At 47.1% G+C, this 13,605-nt stretch overlaps 1 protein-coding gene across 4 annotated transcripts in view; it reads left to right on the top strand.

Moving 5' to 3' along the window:
- LOC119937477 (arylsulfatase D-like) overlaps positions 1-11,792 on the top strand; it is a 32,385-nt gene extending 20,593 nt beyond the window's left edge. For 3 of the 4 annotated variants that reach the window (XR_005454122.1, XR_005454123.1, XR_005454124.1), the window contains 5 exons: positions 311-473; positions 1,850-1,971; positions 5,642-7,155; positions 10,372-10,427; positions 11,710-11,792. Coding sequence is in view for 1 of the 4 variants with exons in the window: in XM_038756988.1 (XP_038612916.1) it covers positions 311-473; positions 1,850-1,971; positions 5,642-6,012 (656 nt within the window). In the remaining 3 variants the exon portion in view is untranslated. Of the gene's footprint in view, positions 1-310; positions 474-1,849; positions 1,972-5,641; positions 7,175-10,371; positions 10,428-11,709 lie in introns of those variants that run through there. The other variant, XM_038756988.1, reaches the window with a different exon arrangement.
- Positions 11,793-13,605: the final 1,813 nt, after the last annotated feature.

Below are 13,605 nucleotides of genomic sequence, written 5' to 3' on the forward strand. Positions count from 1 at the left end.
AGATCCGTATCACTTGCAAGATGAAGCAAAAGTTCCTAGGAATGGGTCTAAGAGGAACTCTTGGTGGTCAGGGAATGTGACTCTTCCAAGCGCTTAGTAAGTGCTTAATAAATACGGTTGATTGAATGAGTGAAAGAACAGCCTATCTACTCCAGTGCTTAACACAGGGGTTGGCCCATGGAAAGCGCTTAAAAAATACCACAGTCATTGTTAAGGAATCTGAATCATTTAACAGTGATCCTCAAAGAGTTTGTGACCTAATTAGTTTCAGCCTTAACTCCCTTTGCTGACGCTGTTCCTCTCACACCAGGAGGCAAAGGAATGGGAGGCTGGGAAGGCGGGATCCGCGTGCCCGGGATTTTCCGGTGGCCGGGCGTGCTGCCCGCCGGCAGGGTCGTCGACGAACCCACGAGCCTCATGGATATTTTGCCCACCGTGGCCTCCTTGGGCGGAGGAACCCTGCCCCGCGACAGGTAGGAAGGAGTCCAGCATCCTTTCACTTTTGTTCATTTTTCTTTCTCGCCGTCGACCTCTCGTCCACATCCTGCCCCTGGCCTGGATGATGATGATGGTATTTGTTAAGCGCTTACTATGTGCAAAGCACTGTTCTAAGCGCCGGGGAAGTTACAAGGTGATCAGGTTGTCCCGCGGGGGGCTCACAGTCTTAATCCCCATTTTACAGATGAGGTAACTGAGGCCCAGAGAAGTGAAGTGCCTTGCCCAGAGTCACACAGCTGACAGTTGGCGGAGCTGGGATTTGAACCCATGACCTCTGACTCCAAAGCCCGGGCTCTTTCCACTGAGCCACGCTGCTTCCCTAAACCTACTGGAACCTACTCCCTCCTCGTATTCGACAGACAGTTGCTCTCCCCACCTTCAAAGGCCCGTCTCCTCCAAGAGGCCTTCCCAGACTAAGCCCTCATTTCCTCTTCTCCCACTCCCTTCCACGTCACCCATGTACTTGGGTTTGCTTCCTTACTTCACCCTTCCCGCAGCCCCACACCTCATATGTCCGTATCCGTAATTTAGCTGCACGCAGAGAAGCAGCGTGGCTCAGTGGAAAGAGCGCGGGCTTTGGAGTTGGAAGTCATGGGTTCGAATGCTTGTCATCTGTGTGACTTTGGGCAAGTCACTTAACTTCTCTGTGCCTCAGGTACCTCATCTGTAAAATGGGGATTACGACTGTGAGCCCCACATGGGACAACCTGATCACCTTGTAATCTCCTCAACGCTTAGAACAGTGCTTTGCACATACTAAGCGCTTAATAAATGCCATCATTATTATTATTATTATTAGTGTCTGTCTCCCCCTCTATTCTGTAAATTCATTGAGGGCAGGGTATGTGTCTACTAATTCTGTTATATTGTATTAATAATGATGCATTGATAATAATAATAATAATAAATAATAATGATGGTAATAATACAATAATTATATTGTATTAATAATGATGGCATTTGTTAAGCGCTTACTATGTGCGAAGCACTGTTCTAAGTGCTGGGGGTGGGGGGGGAATGCATGGTGATCAGGTTGTCCCATGTGGGGCTCACAGTCTTAATTTCCATTTTACAGATGAGGTAACTGAGGCTCAGAGAAGTTAAGTGACTTGCCCAAAGTCACACAGCTAAGTGGCAGAGCCGGGATTAGAATTTAGGACAGTGCTCTGAACACAGGAAATGCCACTGATAATGATGCCCCGCTTAAAACACTGCTTGACACACAGTAAATGCTTAACAGATACCGTCGTCGTAATCATTATTATTATTATTATTATTATTATTATGCTGATACGGAGGAGCAGTCGTGCTCCTGAATTTCTTCTGACGTGTTTTCTGTCCGTCCCATCAGGGTGATTGACGGCCGGGACCTGATGCCGTTACTGCGCGGAGACGTTCAGCGCTCAGACCACGAGTTCCTGTTCCACTACTGTGGGGTCCATTTGCACGCCGTGAGGTGGCACCCCAAAGACGGTGAGTACTGCCGCCCAGTCGGCATGTTTTGGGGCAGTTTTAGAGGGCGGTTCTGTCGCGTAAAAAAGGTCAATTTGCTTGTAAATTTGAGAAGCAGCCTGGACTAGTGGATAGCGCATGGGCCAGAGAGTCGGAAGGACCTGAGTTCTAATTCCGGGCCCACCACTTATCAGCGGGGTGACCTTGGGCAAGTTATGTCACTTCTCTGTCCCTCAGGGACTTGGTCTGGAAAACGGGGATTGAGACTGGAAACCCCAAGTGGGACGGGGACTGTGGCCAACTGGTTTAGCTTGTATCTACCCCAGCGTTTAGAACGGTGCCTGGCACGTTGTAAATCCTTAACAAACGCCATCCTCAGCACCTTTTCAGCCAGGTAACAATCAAAAAAGCACCATGGCTCTGTGGAATGGACACAAGCCTGGGCTCCACGGTTGGCCTGCTGGGTGAGCTCAGGCAAGTCGCTAAATGATTGGCAAAACTAATAATAATGGTAATTGTGGTGTTTTTTAAAAATAAGAAAATCAGAAGGGCTGATTTTTGAGTCTGAATGTTCACATTCATTCGTTCTTTCACCCAATCATATTTATTGAGCACCTAGTACAGTGACTGGCACATAGTAAGCACTTAACAAATATCATTATTACTGAGTCTATTCTTTTAGACTGTGAGCCCACTGTTGGGTAGGGACTGTCTCTATATGTTGCCAACTTGTACTTCCCAAGCGCTTAGTACGGTGCTCTGCATACAGTAAGCGCTCAGTAAATACGATTGATTGATTGATTGAGTGCTTACTGTGTGCAGAGCACAGTACCAAGCGCTTGGGAGAGGACAATATAACACTAAACGGACATATTCCCTGTCCACAACGAGCTTAGAGTCTGGAGGAGGAGACAGACATGAATCAAAATAAAGAAATGACAGAGATGGATGTAAATGCTTTTGGGCTGGGCCGGGGGAGATAAAGGGAGCAAATCAGGGTGAAGAAGAAGGAAGCGGGTAAACCAGACCAGCTTCAAACAGCAGACAGAAATGGGGGACCTTAATCGTGTCAGGTTAATTATGCCACAGCAATTTCACGGTCCCCTGGGGCAATCCTTGTAGGTGATGATAATCGTGGTGTTTTTTAAGCACTTACTACGTGGTAAGCACAGGGACTGATACAGGCAAATCCACAAGAGAACAGTATGGCCCGCGTAATAATAGAAATAATATTAATCAATGATCCGGGGAAGCTCTGAGGTTCACCTGATACCCGGGACCCCGGAAGCCCAACTCCATCAGCCAGCCCCGCCGCTTGCGTTCCCTGTGCAGTTTGAGCCTCGTCAGCCCACAGCCTGATCCTGGAAAGACAACGTCTCCCTTGGGGAAGGAAATGATAATAAGATAATAAGGAGAGTAATGATAATAAGAACAATACTAATAAGTCCATCGATTGTATTTATTGAGCACTTACTGTGGGCGGAGCACTGTACGAAGCACTTGGGAGAGTACAGTAGAACAACATAACAGACACATTCCGTGCCCACAAAGAGAGGGATGGTATTTGTTACTCAGTAGGATTTATTGAGCGCTTACTGTGGGCAGAGCACTGTATTGAGCGCTTGGGAGGAGCAGCGTGGCTCAGTGAAAAGAGCCCGGGCTTTGGAGTCAGAGGTCATGGGTTCAAATCCCGGTCCGCCAATTGTCAGCTGGGGGACTTTGGGCAAGCCACTTCACTTCTCTGGGCCTCAAATTATCTGTAAAATGGGGATTAAGACTGTGAGCCTCACGTGATCAACTTGTAACCTCCCCAGCGCTTAGAACAGTGCTTTGCACATAGCAAGCGCTTAAAAATGTCATTATTATTATTATTATTATTATTATTATTAAGTGCCGGGTGAGGCAGAAGGGAGTGGGAGAAGAGGAAATTTAATTGAAGCAGATGGCTGTATGGACTAGAAGGCAAGCCGTTAGCTTGGTAACTGGGCGATAAGCTGATACAAAATATAAAGAATGGAACAGGTAACGTTTAGTAGCTCAAACAGCAGGCAACGCCGTAATACAAAATGTATGAAATATAAATAACAAATTCAGAGTCTTTTTAAAACAGCAGGCAGCAACCTCATACGAAATATATGAGATATAAATCAGAAACCTAGGATCTCAAACAGCAGGTTCTAAGCTGGTTATAAAGTAAGGAAACATGGTGATATAAAGTATAGAATGTCCTTTATCCTATTAATCGGTACAGCATAATTAATACAGAATATAAACTGACATAGACTACAGTATTTTATCTAATTTATTGCTCGCTACCAGAGGTCATGGGTTCAAATACAGGCTCCGCCAGTTGTCAGCTGTGTGACTTTGGGCAAGTCCCTTAACTTCTCTGTGCCTCAGTTACCTCATCCATAAAATGCGGATTAATACTGTGAGCCCCACGTGGGACAACCTGATCACCTTGTAACCTCCCCAGTACTTAGAACAGTGCTTTGCACATAGTAAGCGCATAGTAAATGCCATTATTATTATCACCTCAAACACACCCACAAGCATATATCTCGTGAGGTGATGTAATGAGGAATATATATTTGTACATACACATATATATGTCATCTAATGAGGTGGTGTGTGTGTGCACGCGTATATATATATATACTATATAGTATATATATATATACATATATATGTGTGTGTGTGTGTGTATATATATATATATATACTAGTATATACTATAGTATATATAGTATATATAGTATATATATATACACTATTCCTCCTCCTTAGACTGTGTGTGGGAGTGGATTATCTCATATCTATCCCAGCGCTTAGTCCACTGCTTGACACATAGTAAGCGCTTAAAAAAACCCTGCAATCAGCCAGTTGGTTTTATTTATTTTATTCCCTTCTAGACTGTGAGCCCACTGTTGGGTAGGGACCGTCTCCATATGTTGCCAACTTGTACTTCCCAAGCGCTTAGTACAGTGCTCTGCACACAGTTAGCGCTCAATAAATACGATTGATTGATTATTTATTTATTTATTATTTTATTTGTACATATTTATTCTATTTTATTTTGTTAATATGTTTTGTTTTGTTCTCTGTCTCCCCCTTCTAGACTGTGAGCCCACTGTTGGGTAGGGACCGTCTCTATATGTTGCCAACTTGGACTGTCCCAAGCGCTTAGGACAGTGCTCTGCACACAGTAAGCGCTCAATAAATACGATTGAATGAATGAATGAATGAATTTATGGAGCACTTAGTGTGTGCAGAGTACTGTACTAAAGGCTTGGGAGAGGGCAGCATGACAGTAAACAGGCACATTCCCTAACCATGATGAGCTTACAGTCTAGACATGACTGTGACTTTTAGAATGTGAGCCCACTGTTGGGTAGGGACTGTCTCTATATGTTGCCAACTGGTACTTCCCAAGCGCTTAGTACAGTGCTCTGCACACAGTAAGCGCTCAACAAATACGATTGATGATGATGAATGGAAGTAAATGACGGATTAGGGACGTGAATGTCGTGGGGCAGGGAGGGGGCGATGAATAAAGGGAGCAAGTCACAGTGACGCGGGAGGGAGTGGGAGAAGAGGAAAGGAGGGCCTCTTGGAGGAGATGGGCCGTCAGTAAGGTTTTGAAGCGGGGGAGAGGAACTGTGTCGGAAAACTGTGTCGCTGTATCCCACAGGCGGGGCCGTCTGGAAAGCTCACTACGTGACTCCGACCTTCCACCCGGTAGGAGCGGGGGCCTGCTACAGTCGCCGGATGTGTCCCTGCTTCGGAGAGGGCGTCAGCCGGCACCAACCGCCCCTGCTCTTCGACCTCTCCCGGGACCCCTCGGAGAGCCGCCCCCTGTCCCCGCGGGAGGAGCCCCGCTTCGAGGCCGTGACCCGGAGGGTGGCCGAGGCGGTGCGGGCCCACCGGGGGACCCTGGCCCCCGTCCCCGACCAGCTGGCGCTGCGCCACAACACGTGGAGGCCCTGGCTGCAGCCGTGCTGCGGCACGTTTCCCCTCTGCGGCTGCGGCCGGGAGGCGGGCGGCCCCCACGGCGAGCTCTGAACCGGGAAGGACACGGGACGGCGGAGCCGGCCGGTGTCATCGACCAGTCCGGTGAGACGCCGCCACGGTCCTCGTTGCTTCTTTTTCGTGGCATTTGGGAAACGCTTACTATGTGCCAGGCACCGTGCTAAGCCCCCAGGAGGGGAGATACCAGATCCTCAGGGCCCACGAGGGGCTCACAATCTAAGAAGGCCCTGAGCATGGGAACACGTATCTCCTAACAATCAATCATTGTATTTATTGAGCGCTTACTGTGTGCAGAGCGCTGTACTAAGTGCTTGGGAAGTAACTAGTGCGCTTCTCACTGCATACCCTACATGGGCCAGGAAAAAGTTCCAAAAACTGTTCAGAAAAGGTTAAAAAAAACTTAGAAATAACATGTCTACTACATTACTACATTGCTTTCTCCCAACCACTTAGTACAGTGCTCTGTGCACCTTAAATGCATATTATATGGCAAGAACGGGGGTAGATCTGGGAGTCCAGATGAGGAAACAGGCACAGAGAAGTTTTGTGGCTTGCCCGGGGTCACGAGAAGCAGTGTGTCTAGTGGAAAGAACACAGGCCTGGAAGCCAGAGGTCCTGGGTTCTAATCCTGCCTCGGCCACTTAGCTTGGCACAGCGCTCAGCACGCTGTAAACGTTCACCAAATACCACGGACTGACTAAAAGGCCAATGTGAACAAAGGACAATTGTTGCTATTTTTTTTTAAAAAAGGAAATGTCACTAACCGTCTTTCCCTTGACCCGGAAGTTTCCAGGACCTTCGTGGGACTTTCGCACTTGTTAGTTTGCACGTATACGCTATACAGGATGACCCCCCTTCAATCTATTCGTCAGTGGCTTTATGCCTTTTTTAGCCACCAAACTGCAAGCTCCTTCTGGACAGGGATCCTATGTTCTTTTGTACTTTTCCAAGTACTTAGTATTGAGCTCAGCACACGGCAGTTACTCAATAAATACAATTTATTGATGGAGCTTTACTCCTGGGTTTGAGTGACCGTCCCTTTCTTTGGAACAACGCACAGTCACAGGTGGTCTTTCTTTTATGCTGACGTACTCACGGCCTTGTAGCGCCTTCAGTTTGTGTCTTTCAGGGTCCCCGCTTATCTCGGAGTTTCTTCTCTTGCCGGCCGCTTTCCAGGTGAGTCAGTAATGGCGTTTGGTTATTTAATGTGAAGGAAGAACTAGGTCAAATGCTGGGCGTAATCAAGCAGTCGGTTGCGCTTACTGTGTGCAGAGCACTGTACTGGGCGCTCGGGACAGTATGAAGGTGGGGCGAGAAATTTGTTTGGAGGATATGAAGAGGAAGGGCGAACCAGGCCAAAGGCAGGACCTGGGCGAGAGGTCGGCGGCGAGATCGAGGTATTCATTCATTGTCGTATTTACTGAGCGCTTACTGTGTGCAGAGAAATGTACTAAGCGCTTGCAAAGTACAATTCGGCAACAGATAAAGACAATCCCTACACAGTCTCGCCTGGCTGCAGCATCTGTTTGCCAAGGTCCAGCGTAAGCTCCTTGTGGGCGTGTCTATCACCTATCATACTCTCCCAAGCGCTTAGTACAGTGCTCCGTACCCAATAACCCCTCAATAAGTAGCATTGTTAGCACGTGATATGTGAATCGGGGCTAGGCTGCCCCTACTCTGTCCCTCCCACTGCTTAGAACAGTGCTTGGCACGTAGTAAGCACTTAACAAATGCCATTGTTATTATTATTATTTTCCATCTGGTCATTTGTCAGCTGTGTGACTTTGGGCAAGTCACTTCTCTGGGACTCAGTTACCTCATCTGTAAAATGGAGATTAAGACTGTGAGCCCCCCGTGGGACAACCTGATCACCTTGTAACCTCCCCAGCGCTTAGAGCTTTGCACATAGTAAGCGCTTAATGAATGCCATTATTATTATTAAGTAGGAGCTGTTGGAACAATGAGTCACCCATTTTGCACCATTCATTCAGTCGTATTTACTGAGTGTTTACTGTATGCAGAGCACTGTACTGAGCGCTACACTGACCCTTCCAGAGCTCCTTTGTGTGTTCCCCTTCCCATTGTCCAGCCAGCTTATGAATAGCATGGCTCAGTGGAAGGAGCCCGGGCTCGGGAGTCGGAGGTCATGGATTCTAATCCCGGTTCCGCCACTTGTCAGCTGTGTGACTTTGGGCAAGTCACTTCACTTCTCTGGGCCTCAGTGACCTCATCTGTAAAATGGGGGTTAAGTCTGTGAGCCCCACGTGAGACAACCTGATTACCTTGTATCTACCCCAGCGCTTAGCACAGGGCTTGGCACATAGTACTCATTTAACAAATACTATTATGATTATTATTATGAACATATTTCTACTTCACTTTAGTAGATTGCAGTCTCCTCCAACAACAGGGCCTGTGTGCTTAAACTGTACACTTCCAAGTGTCTGACAAAGCCCTCAATCAATGGTATTCATTGAGCACTTCCCCTATGTAGAGCACTGTACTAAGCGCTTGGGAGAGTATACTACATCTGATTTGGTAGACATATTCCCTGTCCACACCACACTTACAGTCTAATCAATCAGGGGTATTTATTGAGCACTCACTGTGTGCAGAGCACTGTACCAAGTGTTTGGGAGAGGACAATATAACAAATAAGACACATTCCCTGCCCACAGCGAGCTTACAGTCTAGAGGGGGAGTCTAATAAAGTGGTATCAACTGGGCTCAGAAGCCGTGTAGCAGCGCTGCTTCTGCTCTGAACTATACCTACCCCATCACATCTAATTTTTTTTTTTTTAATTATCCTTAATGGTCGGTGTGGAGAGGCTCAACAAATTGTGAACAAATTTAATTGCTAAATAATTGTGGTGTTGAAGAGCTAACTATGTGCTGGGCTAGATTCCAGTCATATCAGACACAGTCTAAGGGGGAGGGAGAACAGGCATTTTGTCATCATCATCATCAATCGTATTTATTGAGCGCTTATTATGTGCAGAGCACTGTACTAAGCGCTTGGGAAGTACAAATTGGCAACATATAGAGACAGTCCCTACCCAACAGTGGGCTCACAGTCTAAAAATTTTGTCTAAATTTTGTCTAAATTTTGTCGCCATTTGACATGAGGTAATGGCCATAGAGAAGTTAAGCCACTTGTCCACGGTCACACAGCCGGCAAGTTGGTGGACCAGGATTAGAACCCAAGTCTCCGGACTCCCGGTCCTGTTCCCTTTTCCCTAGGTCATGCTGCTTCTTGCGGTGTACCCTCCAGAGCGCAGGAAAAAGCGACTAAACTGTTCAGCGAAGGTGAAAAAAACAACTTAGAAACATGCCTATTATATTGTTTTCTTCCAAGCACTTAGTACAGTGCTCTGCATACATTAAGTGCCTACTGTGTAGTAAAAGTGGGGCTTGGAGACAAGATTCAAAGCCATCTCTGTCTAACAGGAGATTCAAAGTATCCCCATTTTTCCAGTTATGTGACTTGCCTAAGGTCACTAGAATAATAATAATAATAATAATAATGATGGCATTTATTAAGTGCTTACTAAGTGCAAAGCACTGTTCTAAGCGCTGGGGAGTTTACAAGGTGATAATTATGGCATTTACTAAGCGCTTACTATGTGCAAAGCACTGTTCTAAGCACTGGGGAGTTTATAAGGTGATGATAATAATAATAATAGCATTTACTAAGCACTTACTACATGCAAAGCACTGTTCTAAGCGCTGGGCAGCGTGGCTTCGTGCGAAGAGCACAGGCCTGGGAATCCGAGGACCTGGGTTCTAATCCCGGCTCTTCCCCTTAACTGCTGTGACCTTAGACAAGTCACTTCACTTCTCTGTGCCTCTGTGCCTATTTTTCAACTGCAAAATAGGGATTCTGTACCTGTTGTCTTTCCTACTTCGCTGTGAGCCCTGTTTGGGATTTGATTTTCTTGTATTTACCCAAGTGCCTAACAAATAGCCCAACTGTTATTACTACTATTGCACATAGTAAGTGCTTAACAAATACAGTTACCATTATGATTACTGTCATTGAGAAGCAGTGTGGCTCAGTGGAAAGAGCGCGGGCTTTGGAGTCCGAGGTCATGGGTTCAAATCCCGGCTCCTCCAGTTGTCAGCTGTGTGACTTTGGGCAAGTCATTCACTTCTCTGTGCCCCAGTTAACTCATCTGTAAAATGAGGATTAAAACTGTGAGCCCTGCGTGGGACAACCTGATCACCTTGTATCCCCCTCAGTGCTTAGAACAGTGCTTGGCACATAGTAAGCGCTTAATAAATACCACTATTATTATTAGTAGTAGTAGTAGTAGTATTGTTATTATTATTATTGAGATGATGATAGTAATAACGCCATTATACCTACTTTCATTCCTATTCTCTTTTCTTTAGGCCTTGCTGCCCAGCGTACACAGCCCAGGAAAAAGCTACCAAACTGTTCAGCCAAGGTAAAAAAAAAAATCAAACTTACTATTATCATGCCTACTATATTGTTTTCTCCCAAACATTTACTACAGTGCTCAGATAGAGTTGACTGATAATGGTGTATTTATGAAGTGCTTGCTGTGTGGTAAGGACAGGGGAAGATACAAGATCAAAAGCTTCCCCACTTTTCCAGGTGAGGAAACAAGCACAGAGAAGCGGCGTGGCCTAGTGGAAAGAGCATAGGCTTGGGAGTCCGAGGACCTGGGTTCTAATCCATCATAATTATTGTTATCCTGACTCTGTCCCTTGCCTGCCGTGTGACCTCAGACAAGTCACCGAGCTTTTTCTGTGCTTCTGTTCCCTCATCTGCAGAACAATAATGATTATAGCATTTATTAAGCGCTTACTATGTGCAAAGCACTGTTCTAAGCGCCGGGGAGGGGACAAGGTGATCAGGTTGTCCCACGGGGGGCTCACAGTCTTCATCCCCATTTTCCAGATGAGGGAACGGAGGCCCAGAGAAGTTAAGTGACTTACCCAAAGTCACACAGCTGATAAGTGCTTAGTCCAGTGTTCTGCACACAGTAAGCGCTCAATAAATATGATTGAATGAATGAAATTGGCAGAGCAGGGATTTACTTATCTATTCTATTTATTTTATTTTGTTAGTATGTTTGGTTTTGTTCTCTGTCTCCCTCTTTTAGACTGTGAGCCCACTGTTGGGTAGGGACTGTCTCTATATGTTGCCAACTTGTACTTCCCAAGCGCTTAGTACAGTGCTCTGCACACAGTAAGCGCTCAATAAATACGATTGATTGATTTGAACCTGTGACCTCTGACTACAAAGCCTGGGCTCTTTCCACTGAGCCACGCTGCTTCTCATAGGGGGTCGATCCCTGTTCTGCCTCCCACTTAGCGAGCCCCACGTGGGACCTGATCATCTTGTATTTACCTCAGTGCTTAATAATAATAATAATAATAATAATAATGGCATTTGTTAAGTGCTTACTTTGTGCAAAGCACTGTTCTAAGCGCTGGGGAGATTACAAGGTGATCACACGTTGTCCCTCGTGGGGCTCACAGTCTTAATCCCCATTTTCCAAATGAGGTCACTGAGGCCCAGAGAAGTGAAGTGACTTGCCCAAAGTCACGCAGCTGACAACTGGCGGAGCCGGGATTTGAACCCATGACCTCTGACTCCAAAGCCCGGGCTCTTTCCACTGAGCCACGCTGCTTCTCAACGAAACTCACTAGTGAGTGCCTTTAAGCTCGTGTGGGCAGCCAACAGGTCTCCTCTGGTCTTAGGCAGGCGAGTGGTCTCCGGCGCTGAGCGACACCGCCCAGCAGCCAGCCGCGGCAGTTACCGGACTCTCCCAAGCGCTCAGCACAGCGCTGTGCACAGGGTAAGTGCAGATTACAGTCCCCGAGGCCTCCGGCTGGCCGGGTAGAGCCAGATGATCCAGACTGGAGCGGGGGCTCAGTTTGGCAGCGCTCCCCACCTTCTCATATCCCACTCCTCCTTCCCAGGTTTGTTTTCCACACGTTCCCACCCGGCCCTCCCGGCTGCGGACCCCGTGTTTATTCCGACACGTCATCTCCCCCGAGGACGACGATCGTGTCTTTTATATGTCTGTAGTAGTCTCCTCGGTGCTCAGTCTGCCACTGGTCAGCGGCTAGCACCTTGCCATTTTCTGAAGTACAACACCGTCCTCCGAGGAGCCTGGGCCCCGAGAGTCTCGGGTTCTTGACCGCCTATTTCCACGGGAATCGTAAAGCCACCCTGAACCTGCCGGCTTGAACTGGTCCGCCAAAAGCGGTGGCAGATCGCCTCTAATCCTCGGTTGTTTTGGATCAAAAGCAGGGGTCCCGGCTCCCGGGATCCCTCAGAAAAGAAACACTGGTTCTGCGAAGGCTCTCATCCTCTTGTCTTTAAGATGCATTTTCATGACTCTTCTCCTTTTTTGCAGGCTCAGCGGTTCATCGGGCAGGTGCGTGTAAAGATCGGCATTGGCAGACAGTCTGAGATTTCATGATGGAGAAGAGCCCCTGTCCTCCGGAGAAAGACGATAAGGTGAGCGACCCCCGAGCACTTGTTTATTCCTAGCTCTACGGCCGGGTGAAGAAGCGGCAGCAAACCGGATGCGCTCGAAAGGAGTCTGGAACTTTTTCCCTCAGAATCTCCTGCCACGCCTTGGACTTTTCGTTTAGGTGACCACCGTGGGAGATTTTCCTGAGGGGAACAGGACAAACAGCTTTAAACAGCTTTTAGCCCAAAGACACCCTTTACAGCCAAACCCTTCTTCTCTTCACACTGAAAGACAGAAAAAAGAGGGGAAGAACACAGCAACTGCAAAGGGAATCCCCTTTGTAGGTTTTCTTTAGGTAACAGCGCCGGAGATGGCCCGGATTTACGTGAAACCGTCCTTTCGGCCTCGAGGTAAGTCTTTGCTAGGAGTTTTTTCCTTTTTCCTTTCTCACAGCAGAGAGATAAAGAGGAAGGCCAGACGTAGCACTCCCTTCTCCTCCTTGCCTTTTTTAATTTCCCCTCCAAAGTTTGATTCTTCCACAGCCAGAAGCCCAAGGTGGGATTACAATCCCCAACCTCTGGCTCTGGAGGCCAGGCTCTTCCCTCCTGCACCACTCGGCCTTTCCTCCTCCCGACTCCTACCCTAGCATAGCTTTGGGTTTACTTGCACTAAAATGGTTAATATGGAACACCTGGTATTCCTCCTTTCTCCAGTTTTAGCAGGTCCTCGTAGATCAATCAGTTGAGGACTCACACCATCTCCTCCTCGAAAGAAGGGATGATGGTATACATCCTTAACTGACTTATCCGGGAGGTCTGGCTAAGCTGGAGGAGGAAGGAATAAAATTAATTTAGCCATCAACTTCTGGCCAAACCCTGAGTTCCTCCAAACTTAATCAGGATTATTCCTTCTTCCTCCAGTTGATCAAGACCTCAGGGCTGACCTTTAGGACTTTATGTTGCCAACTTGTACTTCCCAAGCGCTTAGTACAGTGCTCTGCACACCGTAAGCGCTCAGTAAATACGATTGATTGATTTTAGCTTTGCGGTGCAGCTAAACTGGAAGAGGAAGGAATAAAATATTTTTATTTTCAGTTTCATTCCTTCTGCCCTCAGTGTAGCACTTTCTCACAGCTGATTCCTTCCTCCAATTTAGCAGAACCTCACAACAGCTA

This window comes from Tachyglossus aculeatus, chromosome 15 (genome assembly GCF_015852505.1).
Source record: "Tachyglossus aculeatus isolate mTacAcu1 chromosome 15, mTacAcu1.pri, whole genome shotgun sequence".
Taxonomy (NCBI): Eukaryota; Metazoa; Chordata; class Mammalia; order Monotremata; family Tachyglossidae; genus Tachyglossus; species Tachyglossus aculeatus.